Here is a 17175-nt window from a genome sequence, read left to right as displayed (position 1 = left end):
GCCTCCGTATCCCATCAAGTTTGGGAATAACGGCCCAATAGGCAAGAGGTGTTTACGGACCTCAATGCCAGGCTGGTGGAAGAAAACATCTTCCCAAGCTGGTCCAGCCTCTTGGATTCCCTATCCGGGGGAGCGGAAGGGAAGGCACCATGGAAAGTAGAGGCTTGGACAACCAAGCTCTCAGGAGTGGGGTGTTGAGTCAGGAAAGTAGGGTCGCTCGGAGCGGGTCTATGGCGGCGGCCGACCATCCTATTCACAGGAGCCCCTGTGCTGGGTTTGGACCATGAACCCAGAAGGACGTCTGTTACAGCCTCATTGAAAGGCAACATCGGCTCTGATGTTGTCACCTCCGGTTGAAGCACTTCTGTCAGGATATTCGTCCTGACTGGCACCGTAGGCAAATCTAGGTCGAAGACCTCAGCTGCCCTACGCACCACCATAGCAAATGAAGCATCCTCCTCTGTAGCCACATTAGGAGGAGAGAGCATACCAGTATCTGGAGATGTGTCAAGTCCACTGGCCTCCCCTAGATTCTCATACCAGTCCTGTTACAAACCACATTCGAAAGGGTCCTTAGACCCCTCCCATTCCTCTCCTGCGTCTGGCTGACCTAAATAATGATCTGGGCCGAATTGGCTCAGTCGAAGTCGGAGTTGACGTCGTACGACGTCACTCCGGCTCCAGATCATCTGGAATAAGGATGGGGCTACCACTGGTGGGCGCCAGTGGCGGAATCGTCGATGTCGGAACCGGCGCCGAATGAGGTCGACTGTGAGAGACCGGCACCGGTCCGGATCCGGTATCGGATCCTGGGGTCCCCAACGGTGCCAAGACCGAAGCCACCGGCGTCGAATCCGAAGGGGCCCCTGCTGACCCCGCGGGCCCGAAGACCCTTCCACAGGTGCAGCCCACTCAAAAACAAAACGCATGTCCTCGTAAAATTCTTTTATCTGAGCGGGGGTCGATCCGGTCCTCGGAAAGGGGGGAAGACGCGGAGTCGTCCCTGGAGACGGCTACACAGAACCACGCTCGGAACGTCGAGGTTCCACAGACGCCTCGTCGGCCGACGGGCATTGTGAAGACAAAGTCTGCTTGGACTTCTTCTTCTTCTTGTGCCTCTTACCTTCAGATGACCTCGAATGCGAGGAAGAGGACTTGGGGCTTCGGGAGCGGTGCGTGACCTCCTCCTACTGCGGGACCGTGACATCTGCGGAGTCGCGCCGACCGAGGACGAATACCGGGCCGCAAGAAGCTTGAGAGAACTTTCCCTTAAGGCCTTTGGAGCCATGGCCCGACAGTCTGAGCATGAGGTGGAATCGTGGTCCTTCTCCAGGCACCAAAGACAAACACAGTGCGGGTCCGTCACCGACATGGTGCGATGACACACCACACGGCTTGAACCCTGTCTTTCTCGAAGACATGACTTCAAACAGTCAAAAAAGCCGCGACAAACAGTCGAAGAAGGGTAGCTCTTTGCGGAACTGCGCTTTAACCGGCGCGGAAGGAAAAGAACGGACGTACGAGCGCCAAGATGGCGTCTATATAGACAACCGTGATGTCATAGACGGCTCCAACGATGCTGGTCGACGCACGTGGATCCGAATGACGCCACCCGATGGCGCACGTAGGGTACTGCTCAGAAAAAATTCCGGATTCGAAGCTGATGCCAGGGAATTCTAAGGTAAGAAAGCTGCAGCTAGAAGTCTCTATCAGATCTGGGGTCCTCACCCTCATGCACCTGACCTCAAACCGCATGCTTAAGTCCTTTGAGCCACAACGGGACGAATTTGACCTGTCTCACACGCAACAATGGTGCTACACACAACTGCCTGCTGAGCAAACTGGGTCCCCAACCTGGGTCCATCCCCTTTATCCAATGCTCTCTTACCTTAATACCTGTAGGCAGTTTAAAAGCGCGATGTCTGGATTTTACAATCTCCTTATCTGCCACCTCTACTTTCAACCGCAATTGATCAGCCGCAGGGTGACCTGCCAGACTCTTTTACAGATAGAGTATGGCGAGGAGGACTGGGCGGAAAACCTGGAGGGCCTAGACCAGTGAGTCCAGAAGGCCCAGATTAAGCTCATTCTCTTTATGATCCACCATGACTGACACTAGACCCCCCCCCAGTGCGGCTTCAGGCTGCAGGATTGCTCCCTCACTCCGCCTGTTGGCAGTGTGATAAGGCGTCCAATTATATTATTTGTATCCTGCTTAACTGTCCCGCCATCCACCCCTTCTGGATGGCAGTGGGGCCTATGCCCGTGGAAGCTATGGATGTGCCCACACCGCTCCCAAGCCCCTTGATTCTCCTCCCTGACCTGGTGGACCTTCCCCAGCTACCCCGCCATGCCCGCTGCCTACTCATCACAGCCCTCATGTCTGCCAAAATCTGTATCCTGTGACATTGGTGATTCCCGCAATTGCCGATGTATGAGGAATGGCTCACGGCAATGTAAAAGATTGGTTCCTATGAGAAGGTCATTTACAACTTGATGGACTTGCTTTACTGTACTAGGTCCCCGCCTGACCGGCCGACCTTCAGCTTCTCTTCTCGCCCTTCCCCCCATCTACTTTATCGTTCCACCTCCCCTCCCCACTTCACTTTTTTATTTTTTTATTTCTTCTTTCCACCACTCCTCCCTTTCTGATATATTAGTACTGTTTGGTTTTGATGCATGCACCGCAATTAACATTGGCATTTCACTGCAGGTCCAAGTTGGACTTACATGTCACTGTATGTACCACTTTTTCACGCAACTTTATTAATGCCAATAAAAATAATTGTTACCAAAAAAAAAAAAAAAAAAAAAAAAAAGAAGAGACAGCACGCCGTTGGGGTCTCCCCTTCAAGTAGTGTGGAACAGACCAAACAACTTACCTGGCTTGGAGGAGCCATAACCATGTGTGCGGAACTCGGGAAATGCTGAGCGCAGCTTGTCTGGGCTTCGTGCAGTGAACTCACCTGAACAAGCCGTTGCTGTTCCAGCACCTGCGGATGGTCGTGATCAGGAATTCTGGTCAATCGGATCCGGCAGGTGTGGAATAGACAAATTTCAGGCCAGTGAGCCTAGGGGAATTTGTTTGCTACATAGTGCTTTGGCAGTTGAAGACTTTTAGGACAGTCAGAGTGGAACTCTTGAGACCTGCGCTGCTAGTGGACTTACTCTGGATGCTGCCTATAGTGAATGGGGAATAACCATTATCGCTAGCGTGAAGAGGGAGCAGGGCACGGGGTAGTGTCTAAGAAAGGCAACAGTCCTGATCTAAGGGGGGCTGTGGAAGTTGTTTCTGATTGTCATATTTCTATATTGTGTTGGTAGCGGTAAAACAAAATGTATTTTTTCACAAAAGTGAGTTTTTGGATGGACAATCATTTATTTCTGCCCGTATTTTGAGTTGTCAGCCTCTGTTCACTCCCTGCATTTACCTGAGAGGGAGCCTTGCACTGCTCGAACCATGCTATCACTGAGAGTCAAGGACTGAAGGGATACTTGGCCCAGTTGCTCAGGGTCCCTAATAAACATCGAGGCCTGGGCCATCAGTAGTAAAAGGCCTCAGCCCCCATGGTTGGGCCCTGTAATCCCTGCTGGCCCTGTAGCTCCATCTTATCCCCCGGAGGGATTTCGAGCTGCAGCCAGGGAGGCACGAGCAGTCTGGAAATGCAGTATGGTCCTCTCTGCAGGGGGGTATTTGGCAAAAGTGTCCCATCAACCATACTTCCAGTGGGGAGAAAAAAACATAAGGTGGGAACTGAGAGCTGTTGTATTCTTTTGCACCACAGGGGGAGTCTGGCCACCACTGAAAGTGAGGTTGTATGGATGGAGAAAGAGGAAGTCATCCAGACTCAGGCCAGTAGTAGGCCCTAACTCCCAGATCAAAGTTCTGTGAGGTTGACTATCTCGGTACAAGGACAAGAGGGGCAATGCAGATGAGAGCCACAGTGCTGACCTATATCCAGAGGTTGAGACCCCGGCAATCCCAGGGTGGGCCGGATGACCCAGGCCAATTGTCAAACACGCGACTGTGATGACACACAAGGCCCTCTCCTACCTTCCACCCCACAGAAGGTGAGGTGCTGCAGTGGGATTCAAGGGTCAGATCATACTGAGCTCTCACCCCGATCCTCCATGGAAGTGGCGCTCCTCTAGGAAGCATGGTTGCCACAGTTCTCCCTTGTCACATCCCGGATGCCCTGGGGATGCAGGCTGCAACGGTATCCAAACCAAGAGTAGAGGCAATCAGAAGCCATTGTGGAATACAGCACTGTCAGTGCAGGGACATGGGGTATATTATGCACAATAGATGCCCACACGTGCTCTAGATTTTTCAGGATTTATTGGGCCGGCCGGGAATTCTTCATTCAGGCATCCGCCATTCACACCTCTTGAAAAAGAGTCATAAAATTGTGTTACAAACTTTTAGCTGAATCATGTCCATCCAACAGAAAGTGGGCTTGATTGTCAATCAGAGCTTGAAAAAGCCCCCACTAAAGAGGTATCCTAAAGTGCATTCAGAAAAGTTTGAAGAAACTTTATAGATGGAAATAACAGTGCTGGGACTTTAAGACATCTACGATAGAGCCCCAGCAAAGCAAATAGAAGTTTAAACAGTGAACCTGGATTCAAACATAGAAGCAAAAATAGCTGTTTAATAACATTTTGCAGTTCTAATGTACAATCTTTTCTTCGCTAGGAAAAGTGGAGAGTAAGCATTTGGATGGTATCTGCCAGAAGAAGATCTATAGATGAATCATGACACCAAGCTGTGAATGCTGTTCATCTAACGTTACAAACTGCCCTGGGAGACATCCATGTGGCCGACAACAATCCCCCAGTCACTTTCTACAAAGATAACACAACACCTTCAAATCCTATGTGGGCAAGTGTAATGTGTGGAGACTATCACAATTAAAATCAATAATTTGATGGGTTCTAAATCAGAGATCCACATGACATCATGCATACAGTTTGCAAATCGGAATGTTTGGTAGAATTCAGAAAGGGCTTGAAAATATTTAGTAAAGAGCAGTGCTGACAGCACATTGAAAATTAGCATTTTATATTTGACCACTGCAAATACATTTTAAGACTGCTTTCTAAAAAGTGCATAACAATAAAAGCATGCTTGGGATAATAGAAAGCAATGGTAAAAGTAGTCCTGGAAAACAAACATGCATCGTCTTTTGGTGAACATTATAAGCCAAAGCTAAAACCAAGATAATAATTTGCTACAGAAATTGATAGGTCACTAGTCAGTAGCCATACCTATTAACGTTGGCGGCAATAAGGTGGTATTTTCATTGAGAATTAAAAGCAAGAAGTAGGGAAGGTGCGCTTTTATTTATTTAAAAGCTTTCTAAAGCAACCATTACTCAAGAGTACATAAGCACTGTACAGCTGAACAATATTCTGTGCAGTGAAACTGTAACAAACAAGGAAATTAAATGTTAAATGGTCTCCATATTAGGAAGATCTACCCTAAACACGCAAGTCTTTAATTGTTGACATAAAGACAGGAGGTCTGTGTGGCACCTCAGGTCCTTTGGAAGAGAGCTTGTTAGAAATGGGGTCTCTAGACAGGAGGTCTGTGAGGCACCTCAGGTCCTTTGGAAGAGAGTTTGTTAGAAATGGGGTCTCTAGTTGGCAGTCGGTTTGCACCCTGACCAAGTAGGGACCCCTCACTCTAGTCAGGATAAGGGAGATACCCGCTCAGATAACCCCTGCTCACCCCCTTGGTAGCTTTGCACGAGCAGTCAGGCTTATCTCAGAAGCAATGTGTAAAGCATTTGCACATAACACACAGTAATAAGTGAAAACACTACAAAAGGACACCACACCAGATTTAGAAAAATAGCCAATATTGATCTATATAAAACAAGACCAAATACGATAAAAAGCCAACATACAGTAAGAAAAATATTAATTCTGCAAGATTTACTCAAAACTACAGTTCCTTAAAGTCGATAGCTCCACCTGGGGCTATCACGGCGGCGTGATCAACAAAACCAACAGTTCAGCCCGGCTGCAGCGTTGCGGGCCAGCTACGGTGTCGGGAAGACCCGCAAACAGTACCTTGGATTTGCAGGGCATTGTGATCCTCGCAGTGAGCGTCACTGACGTCGCATTGTTAGTTCCGGAGCCGGTGCAGGAGTCGTTGGGCCCTTGAGGTCACACGCGTTGCAGATCGAACTCCAGGATGATGAAGTCAGGTGCGCCGGTGTGGATGGCATCGGGGCTGGGGTGTGAAGCAGGACAATGAGACGTGCGGTGCCCACAGGTCAGGGTGCAGGCAGCGGCTCGGTGACAGAGTCCAGCGGCGTCGCGAGACCAGGGCTGCGGTGTGAAGCAGGGCGGTGCGATGTGCAGTGTCCACAGGTCACGGTGCAGGCAGCGGCATCGTCGTTGTTGAATCGTTGTCGTCAGTAGGCCCAAGCCAGAGGGCGGGACGGTGCTTCATGACCCTTATGAGCGGTGTCCACAGGCCACAGTGCAGGCAGGATGCCTGGTAACGACATAGGAATCCATGGTGCTGGCGTCGGTGGACCGGGGCTGCGGTATGGGATGGTATGGTGGTTTGTGTACCTCACAAGCGGTGTCCACAGGCCACGGCCGTTGTCAGCAGGAGCGGCGGCGTCAGGCTGCGGTGAGAGCAGGCGATGTCGGTGTGCGGGGCCCACAGGTCGCGGTGTGAGCAGCGGCTCGGTAAAGTCATCTGATGACGGCGTCGGTGAGAACAGGGTCGCGGTGTGAAGCGGGGCAATGCCACTCCGTGCGGCATCGGCAGGTCACAGTGCAGGCCAGCGGTATCGTTGCCAGCGTCGCAGTGGGTTCTCCTCTTGAATAGCACAAAACACACAGTTCCCAGTGCTGCAAGTCGAGGAAACTGAAGACTTTGGTGTCCCTGAGACTTCCAACAGGAGGCAAGCTCTACTTCAAGCCCTTGGAGAATTTTCTCAAGCAGGACACACAGCAAGGTCCACCCCTGGCACTCTTTTCAGGCAGAAGCAGCAACTGCAGGCCAGTCCAGCAAAGCAACACAGCAAAGGGACAGTATTCCTCCTTTAGCTCTTCTCCTGGGCAGAGGTTCCTCTTGATTCCAGAAAGATTCTAAAAGTCTGAGGTTTTGGGTCTTCTTCTTATACCCAGTTCTGCCTTTGAAGTTGGTAAACTTCAAAGAAAAGTCTCAAGTGTTTGCAAGATCCTTCCTGCCCAGGCCAGGCCCCAGATGCACATCAGGGGGTCGGAGACTGCATTGTGTGAGGGCAGGCGCAGTCCTTTCAGGTGTGGACGACCACTCCTCCCTCCTCTCTAGCTCAGATGGCTCATCAGGATATGCAGGCTACACCCCGCCCCCTTTTGTGTCACTCTTTAGAGAGGTGCAAAACAGCCCAACTCTCAAACTGACCCAGACAGATAATCCACAAACAGGCAGAGTCACAGAATGGTACAAGCATGAAAATGCCTACTTTCTGAAAGTGGTATTTTCAAACAGACAATTTAAAAAACAACTTCACTAAAAATGTATTTTTAAATTGTGAGTTCAGAGACCCTAAACTCCACATTTTCATCTACTCTCAAAGGGAATCTGTGCTTTAAGGATATTTAAAGGCAGACCCCATGTTAACCTATGAGAGATAGGCCTTGCACAGTGAAAACCGAATTTGGCAGTATTTCACTGTTAGGACATATAAAACACACTAATATATGTCCTACCTTAAACATACACTGCACCCTGCCCCTGGGGCTACCTAGAGCCTACCTTAGAGGTGCCTGACATGTAGTAAAAGGAAAGGTGTAGGCCTGACAAGTGGGTACACTTGCGAAGTTAAATTGGCAGTTTACAACTGCACACACAGATCTGAGCCATGGTTACAGGGATACTAAGGTGGGTGGCATAACCAGTGCTGCAGGCCCACTAGTAGCATTTGATTTACAGACCCTGGGCGCCTCTAGTGCACTTTGCTAGTAAATCAAATATGCCAATCATGGATAAACCAATCAATAGTACAATTTCTATAGGGAGCACTTGCACTTTAGCACTGATTAGCATTGGTAAAGTGCGCAGAGACAATAAACCAGCAAAAACAGACCTAAAAAAATAGGAGGAAGAAGGCAAAAGTTATGGGATAACCCTGCAAAAAAGGCCATTTCCAACAGAGCTACTTAAAGTTGTGGTAGCCCCTGAGAATGACTGTTGCTGGTCATGGTATGCTCTAAAACAGAGGCTTTCTAGGAAGCGCATATCCTTGTTTAAGGGGTCTAGTTGGCCTACAGAGACTTTAAGAAGGTTTGTGAGGTAACGAGGGTGTGTTAACATGTAAAGCATTGTACGATTTGACATTAAGGAGGAAGCTTATGGATTTATTTTCTAAGGTACATCAACAAATGCAAACTGAAAAGTGATATCAACATTTAAATGTGATATTCAAGAAGAGCGACGTGTTCAAGGATGACTCTCCACCGTTCAGGCTGGAAAGTGAAAACTTGTTGACAATTTTTTTTTTGCACACTGAATGACACAACAGGAACACCATACAAACACAAGATGTATCTATGCCGCGGGTGAGCCACCGGTAGGTGCCATTGTGCAGAGTACAGTTCTAACACGAGTGTTAAATGTAAATGAAAAAATTAATGAAAAAATCAAAGTATTGAGTTAACTGTCCTAGTGCAAACCATACAATGTTACACAAACTAACAAAGTCCAGAACTTACATATAAGCCACCTGTGAAGTTCCAGGACAGTTCCTATCAAAAGCTCGGCTGGGAGGCACATATCCAAGTGACTCCAAACACAGTCCGGATTATATCCTTAAGTATAAAATGCCATATCCAGTGGTTTGTAAGCCAAAGTTCGCACTAAATGTGGTTGGGTATTGTGTGAGCAAAAGTGTGACAAACCATTTAAATTTAGCAAGATGGACGGAAATGTTTCTAAAGGCTTGGTAAAAGACGTGATCCAGATTGAACTGTGCCATGCGCAAGACTGCCGCCCTAAGATCTGTTTATGGAGCAGATAAGCTTTCACAAATGGCAGTTCAAACAATTGCACCTGATGGCATGACATTTCCATTAGAAAATAGAGGCATGGTACTAGAATCAGCTGTTGGACTTTTTTCCTTATGCAGGGTCATCCCCAATCTTTTTGCCTATTTTTTCTGACCTGTTTTTGTTGGCTTTAGATCTCCGAGCACTTTACCACTGCTTTCCAGTGATAAAGTGCATATGCTCACTGTTTAAATTGTATGGTTGTCTGTATTTCCATGATTGGCGTTATCTTATTTACTGCTAAGTCCCTAGTACAATGTACTGGAAGTGCCCAGGGCCTGTAAATCAAATGCTACTAGTGGGTCTGCAACACTGGTTGTGCCACCCACATTGGTAGCCCTGTAATCATGTCTCAGACCTGCCACTGTTTTAAACTGCCAATTCGACTAGGCAAGTGTACCCACTTGCCAGGCCTAAACTTTAACTTTTCCTACATGTAAGGCACCCCTAAGGTAGGCCCTAGGGGTGGTGCAGTGTATGTTTAAGGTAGGACATATACTAATGTGTTTTATATCTTCAGACAGTTAAATATTGCCAAATTCGTTTTTCACTGTTGCAGGTCCTATCTCTCTCATAGTCTAGATTCCTTTTGGGAGCAGACAGACGTGGAGTTTGGGGTTGCTGAGCTCAAAATAAAAAAAAACATCTTTTAGTAAAGTTAGTTTTAAGATTGTGTGTTTGAAAATGCCACTTTCAGAAAGTAGGCATTTTCTTGCTTAAACCATTCTCTGACTGCCTGTTTGTGGATTCCCTGTCTGTGTCACTTTGACTGTTGGGATGTTTACACCTCTCTCTAGACAGTGACACAAAGTAAGCTGGGGTGAAGCCTGCATATCCTGATGAGCCATCTGTGTTAGGAGGGAGGGGAGGAGGGGTCACTTACACCTGAAAGGGCTGTGCCTGCCCTCACACAATGCAGTCTCCAACCCCATTGTGTGTGTCTGGGGGCTGGTTTGGGCAAGGCAGGATTTCAAAAACAAGAGAGACTTTCCTTTGAAGTAAGCCTACTTCATAGGGAAAAATGGGTATAAGAAGGGCACCCAAAACCACAGACTTTAAATCAAATCAAATCATTAGCATTTATAAAGCGCGCTACTCACCCGTGCGGGTCTCAAGGCGCTAGGGACAAAGGGGGTGGTTATCGCTGCTCGAACAGCCAGGTCTTTAGGAGTCTCCGGAAAGCGGAGTGGTCCTGGGTGGTCCTGAGGCTGGTGGGGAGGGAGTTCCAGGTCTTGGCCGCCAGGAAGGAGAAAGATCTCCCACCCGCCGTGGAGCGTCGGATGCGAGGGACGGCGGCGAGTGCGAGGCCAGAGGAGCGGAGGGGGCGGGTGGGGACGTAGAAGTTGAGCCGTCTGTTGAGGTATTCCGGTCCCTTGTCGTGGAGGGCTTTGTGTGCGTGGGTGAGAAGTCGGAAGGTGATCCTTTTGCTGACTGGGAGCCAATGCAGGTGTCTCAGGTGTGCGGAGATGTGGCTGTTGCGGGGTACGTCGAGGATGAGGCAGGCTGAGGCGTTTTGAATGCGTTGCAGGCGATTTTGGAGTTTGGCGGTGGTCCCAGCGTAGAGGGTGTTGCCGTAGTCCAGGCGGCTCGTGACGAGGGCGTGGGTCACGGTTTTTCTGGTGTCGGCGGGGATCCAGCGGAAGATCTTGCGGAGCATGCGGAGGGTGAGGAAGCAGGCGGAGGACACGGCGTTGACTTGCTTGGTCATGGTGAGAAGGGGGTCCAAGATGAAGCCGAGGTTGCGGGCGTGGTCTGCGGGGGTCGGTGCGGTGCCGAGGGCCGTGGGCCACCAGGAGTCGTCCCAGGCGGACGGGGTGTTGCCGAGGATGAGGACTTCAGTTTTTTCAGAGTTCAGCTTTAGGCGGCTGAGCCTCATCCAATCTGCGACGTCCTTCATACCCTCTTGTAGGTTGGTCTTGGCGCTGGCGGGGTCTTTGGTGAGGGAGAGTATAAGTTGGGTGTCGTCGGCGTAGGAGGTGATGATGATGTCGTGCTTGCGTACGATGTTAGCGAGGGAGCTCATGTAGACATTGAAGAGTGTCGGGCTGAGTGATGAGCCTTGAGGTACGCCGCAGATGATCTCAGTGGGTTCTGAGCGAAACGGAGGGAGGTAGACTCTTTGGGAGCGGTTTACGAGGAAGGAGGCGATCCAGTCCAGGGCCTGGTCTTGGATCCCGGTGGAGCGGAGGCGGGTGATTAGGGTGCGGTGACAGACGGTGTCAAAGGCAGCCGAGAGGTCGAGAAGAATGAGGGCGACTGTTTCACCGTTGTCCATCAGGGTTCTGATGTCGTCTGTGACTGAGATGAGGGCGGTTTCAGTGCTGTGGTTAGTTCGGAATCCGGTCTGTGAGGGGTCGAGCAGGTTGTTGTCTTCCAGGAAGGTGGTCAGCTGTTTGTTGACGGTCTTCTCTATTACTTTGGCTGGGAAAGGCAGAAGGGAGATGGGGAGGAAGTTTTTCAGGTCGCTCGGGTCAGCCGTAGGTTTCTTTAGTAGGGCGTTGACTTCGGCGTGTTTCCAGCATTCGGGGAAGGTAGCAGATGAAAAAGAAGAGTTGATGACGGTCTGGAGGTGCGGGGCGATGATGTTGTCGGCTTTGTTAAAGATGAAGTGCGGGCAGGGGTCCGAAGGGGCGCCGGAGTGGATAGAGTTCATGATGGATTTGGTTTCTTCCGTGCTGATGTGGGTCCAGTTGTTGAGGGTGATGGTCGGGGATGTGGGTTCAGTGGTGTTAGGTTGGGTCTGGTGTCCGAAGCTGTCGTGGAGGTCGCTGATCTTGCGATGGAAGAAAGTGGCGAGGGATTCGCATAGATCCTGTGAGGGCGTGACAGCGTTGGCGCTGGGGTTGGAGAACTCCTTGACGATGCTGAAGAGTTCTCTGCTGTTGTGGCTGTTTTTGTCTAGTCTGTCGGTGAAAAAATTCCTTTTGGCAGTGCGGATCAGGTGGTGGTGTTTGCGGGTAGAGTTCTTGAGGGCGGTCATGTCAGCGGTGCAGTCCTTGTGCCAGGCTTTCTCAAGTGCGCGACAAGTTTTCTTTGATTCTTTGAGGGTGTCAGAGAACCAGAGGGGTTTCTTGGTGTTGTTCTGTCGCTGCGAGCGTTTGAGGGGAGCAAGGTTGTCTGCGCAGTTGGAGATCCAGTTTGTGAGGTTGAGGGCTGCGACGTTGGGGTCGGTGGTGAGGGTGGGTTGGTTGGCGGCGAGTGCGGCGAAGAGTTGCTCTTCAGGGATCTTGTTCCACTGTCGGCGAGGGATGGGTTGAGTGCGGAGGTGGCGGGTCTCGCGTCGGAATGTGAAGTGGACGCAGCTGTGGTCGGTCCAGTGTAGGGCGGAGGCGTGGCTGAAGAAGACGTGTTTGCTGGCGGAGAAGATAGGGTCGAGTGTGTGTCCGGCGATGTGGGTGGCAGTGTTCACCAGTTGTTTGAGGCCGAGGTTGTCGAGCAGGGTGGTGGTGTTGGGGTCGTTGTTTTGTTCCAGATGGAAGTTGAGGTCGCCTAGGAGGATGTAGTCCGGTGAGGCGAGGGCGTGCGGGGAGATGAAGTCGGCGATGGTGTCGCTGAAAGGGGCGCGAGGTCCGGGAGGACGGTAGACGAGGGATCCTCTGAGGGTGGTCCTCGGGTCGGTGCGAATCTGAAAATGCAGGTGTTCAGCGGCAAGAGGGGAGTCTTCAGTGGAGGTGGTGACGCTGATGGAGTCTTTGAAGACGATGGCGATGCCTCCTCCTACTTGGTTGGTGCGGTCTTTCCTGGAGATCTTGTAGCCTTCGGGGATGGCGGTGGCGATGTCTGGAGCAGAGGAGGCGTTCATCCAGGTCTCCGTGATGAAGGCGACGTCCGGTGCTGTGGAGTCTAGGAGGTCCCAGAGTTCAACGGCGTGTTTGTGAACGGAGCGAGCGTTGACTAGGATGCACTTGAGGTGGTTGATGGCGCATGGGCTTGTGGTCGTAGTTGTTGCGTGGTGGAAGATACGTTTGCAGGAGTTGCAGGCGAAGGTTCCATGGGTGCGTTTGGGGTGAGCTTGGAAGCAGGTGTTGGAGCGTCCTGGGTTGAGGGCATGGAGGGTGGTGGGGTCATAGCGGATCATCCGGGCTTGGGAGCGCTGGGGACCAGGGGACATGGCGCTGGGCGCGGGCCAGGCGCGGACGGGCTTGCCTCTGGCGCGCCTCTGGCGCGCCAGCGGGGCACCCGCTGCGCGCTCGCGCAGCGGCTGCCATATGAGGTGGGGGGGTAGGGGTCAGCTGGGGGCGAATGGGAGCTGGGGGGCGGGGGCGTGCAGGAGGTCGCGGCGGGAAAGCACGAGGGAGGGGGGGGGACAGGTAGAGTGAGAAGAGCTGGGGGAGTGGGGTTTAAGGGTGGAGGGGGGAGAGTGTTAGGAGGTTTAGGAGATTAGGGAGAAAGATAGGTGTAGGGTTGTGAAGATAGGGGAGGGGGGTTGTAGAGGTGGGTGAGGGTGAGAGGTAGAGTGAGGGGATAGGAAGATAGGTAATAGAGGGGGTGGCGGGAGGGGGGGGGAGAGAGAGAAATAGGTAGAGAGAAAAGGTAGATAGAGAAATCGATAGATAGGGAAAAAGATAGAGAGATAGGAAGATAGGAGGAGGTGGAGAGTGAGGGAGTTGGATAGTGGGATAGAGAGATGGAGAGATAGGTAGATAGGAGGAGTGAGGGAGGTAGAAAGTGAACGGGTTAGATAGGGGAGATGCGAGTGGGGGAGGGGGATGAGGCAGGAGCACGAGGGCAGGCGCGGGGAGAAGAGGACGGAGGAGGCAGAAGAGCCGAAGGCAGAAGACAAGAAGACAAGAAGAAAAGAAGAACAGAAGAAAAGAAGAACAGAAGAGCAGAGGACCGGAAGGACTGAAGACCAGAAGAGCAGAAGACCGGAAGAGCAAAGACACACAGAAGAACACAGAAGAACAGAGAGGAGTACAGAAGAACAGAGAAGAATACAGAAGAACACAGAGGAAGACAGAAGAACAGAGAAGAATACAGAAGAACACAGAGGGAGACAGAAGAACACAGAGGAAGACAGAGGAAGACAGAGGAAGACAGAGGAAGACAGAGGAAGACAGAGGAAGACAGAGGAAGACAGAGGAAGACAGAAGAAGACAGAGGAAGACAGAGGAAGACAGAGGAAGACAGAGGAAGACAGAGGAAGACAGAAGAACACAGAAGAAGACAGAGGAAGACAGAAGAACACAGAAGAACACGGAGGGAGATACAAAAAACGAAGAAACAGGGTGCAGAATACCACAGCAGAAGATGAGGAAGAAGAGAAGAGGAGAGAAGACGGGGAGAAGAGGAGTACAGAAGAAGAATACAGACGAGGAGCGAGGAGGAAGAACAGAGAAGAAGGAAAGAGGAAAAGAAGCAGGAGCAGGAGAGAGGGTGAGTAGCGCGGGGCAGAACGAGGGGCTGGGAGGTGGGGGGTACTTACTGTGGGGTGGGTCTCAGGAACTCAGGAACCTGGAGGAGCTGCAGCGGCAGGGGGAGCGACCTACCCTTGGGTCAAGGGTCGCTTTAGATCACTTCTGGACATCAAGAGGAACCTCTGCCTAGAGAAGATCTGAAGAGCCGAGGAGAAGTGCTGCCCTGCCTGAGACTGTGCTTTGTGGAGCTATCCTGCAGTTGCTGCTTCTGCCTGTGCAAGAGGACAAAGACTGGACTTTGTGTGCCTTCCTGCTTGTGAAGAAATCTCCAAGGGCTTGTCCTGAGCTTGCCTCCTGTTGTTGAAGTCTCAGGGCCAAAGACTTCTCCTACCAGCACCTAGACTCTCTGATGAAACTCCTGCCCTGCCAAGTGGTGCCCTATCCAGTTCCTGGGGCCTTGACAGGTGAAGCTTTGAAAATCCACGCACAGACCTCCATGCGGGGAAAATTCTACGCACCTTCCGAGACGCGGCTGGAAAATGATGCGCTGCCAGCTTTGGGCAGAAATCGATGTTCCACTGGCATCACGGCTGGAAGATGGACGCACGCAGCTGGAGAAACGACACTCAACACCCACTGACAGAGGCTGATAACCTCGCAACCCAAATTGCGCGGTTTTGCTGATACCGTGCAGCAGGATTTTAGACGCAAACCTTGCTGGGCACGCAAAAACAACGCAATGCCTGCCCAGACCAGAGTGCTGCCCGGATTGATGCCGCCCCAACCGGAGAAGGAAAAACGACGCACAGTCTCGTTTGCGGGTGAGAAATCTACACACCACTTACCGTTTTCGATGCACACTTGCCCGGGCATGTTATTTTGACGCTACCCAGGTACTTTTCAACGCTAACAGTGTTTTACCTGTCTTTTCAAGGATTTAAGACTATTTTTGCTTTTTAATTAATAACTTGACTTGTTTAAGTTGGATTGTCGTTTTGGTTTTGTTTTGTTTAGATAAAAATGTTCTATTTTTCTAAACCTGTGTTGTGTAATTTTGTAGTGTTTTCATTGAATTACTGTGTGTGTTGGTACAATTACTTTACACCTAGCACTCTGAAGTTAAGCCTGCCTGCTCGTGCCAAGCCACCAAGGGGGTGAGCGAGGGTTAGCTGAGGGCGATTCTCCTTTACCCTGACAAGAGTGAGGGTCCTTGCTTGGACAGGGGGTAACCTAACTGCCAACCAAAAACCCAATTTCTAACATCAGCACATGTAGATATTTTTCTCAAAACTTACCTTAGATTATTTAGTCTGCTTTCAGCACCTTCTGTAAGCATTCTGGTTTCTTCTCTCCACCGGTTAGTTGCTTTCTGCTGAGCCATAAGTAAGCGTCTCAACTCATTGGCTGAACTTCGATTACTATCTTCCAGCTCTTTCAGCTGAATTTCAAACCCTTGTTCCTTTACCGAATATTCATGTTGCATTGTGCAGATCTGTTTAAATACAAATTAATTCCAGAAAAAGTGTCAGATAATTTTCTTTAAAAAATAAATTTTAAAAAATTGTTTTTTTTGGCATTTATAGTAAACAATATACAAGAGTCAGGACATAGCATAATAAAAGATTCACAGGCAAACATGGCATGCCAAAGCAAATTTGAAGCAGTGGTTGAGAACCATCGGACGGGGTTACTTCCTCAACTGGTACACAAAGTAATATTGACAATCTAGTAGTTCCCTGACGGCAGGGAAGCAAATCACAAGTACTGATACAACAAACAGTTTCACTTCCCCACCTCCCTCCCCCGGGGCTCAACCAGAACATGACCAATATGCCGTACACAGCAATGCCCAAATTAATTTATCTGTCCAAATCGTGCCTCAGTCTCTGTCAGACTAATAAAAAGGAGTGAGATATATGGGAACCATGGACTCCAATGTGTAAAAAAACAAACAAAAAAAGTAACCAAACTGTCTCAGAGTGCATACAGGTCAGAAGGGGGTGGGGGTGAGGAGGGTGCAGGCAGACAATGTCCTACGTGCCAATGGGGGATCCTGGAAAGTAGGTTTGATAACCAGAAGTTGGGGGTTAGAGGACAATTGCCCAGTAAGGCTACAACAGGCAAAGGAGATTGCTCATCCCGGGTGTAGGAAGTTGACTCTGTATATACTATCTTAAAGTGAGAGATAGTGTGCACAGAGTCCAAGGGTTCCCCTTAGAGGTTGAGAGTGGCAAAATTCGATAATTCTAATGCTCTATTTTGTTGTAGTGTAGTCGAGCAGTAGGCTTATCAGAGGGTAGTGTTAAGCATTTGTTGTACACACACAGGTAATAAATGAGGAACACACACTCAAAGACTTAACTCCAGGCCAATAGTTTTTATATAGAAAAATATATTGTCTTAATTTATTTTAGAACCACAAGATTCAAGATTTGAAGTAAATACATAAAATGCAAGGTACTCCACACAGGTAAGCAAGGAACTTTGAATTAAAGCAGTAGTAAACACAGTATAGGTTAAAATGGCTATAAGCTATTTTAAAAGTGGACAGTGCAAAAATCAACAGTTCCTGGGGGAGTTAACTATTGTTAGGTTTCTCAGGTAAATAAAGCACTTACACAGTCAGTTTCCTGGGCATCGGCAGCCCAGCGTTGAGGGTTCAAGGCAATCCCAAAGTCACTGCACCAGGAACACAGAGCCGGTCAGGTGCAGAGGTCAAAGGAGGGCCCGAAACACATAGGTGCCTATAGAGAACAGTGGTGCTCTG

General features: G+C 49.9%; 1 protein-coding gene across 5 annotated transcripts in view; it reads right to left on the bottom strand.

Annotated features, from left to right (window-relative positions):
• SCLT1 (sodium channel and clathrin linker 1) overlaps window positions 1–17175 on the bottom strand; it is a 419430-nt gene that overhangs the window by 78275 nt on the left and 323980 nt on the right. For all 5 annotated transcript variants that reach the window (XM_069242161.1, XM_069242151.1, XM_069242154.1 and 2 more), the window contains one exon: window positions 15704–15900. In XM_069242161.1, the coding sequence (XP_069098262.1) occupies window positions 15704–15900 (197 nt within the window). The remainder of the gene's footprint in view (window positions 1–15703; window positions 15901–17175) is intronic.

This window comes from Pleurodeles waltl, chromosome 1_2 (genome assembly GCF_031143425.1).
Source record: "Pleurodeles waltl isolate 20211129_DDA chromosome 1_2, aPleWal1.hap1.20221129, whole genome shotgun sequence".
Lineage (NCBI taxonomy): Eukaryota > Metazoa > Chordata > Amphibia > Caudata > Salamandridae > Pleurodeles > Pleurodeles waltl.
Note: the sequence above shows the minus strand (reverse complement) of the source record. Positions and strands in the feature narration are given on the sequence as shown.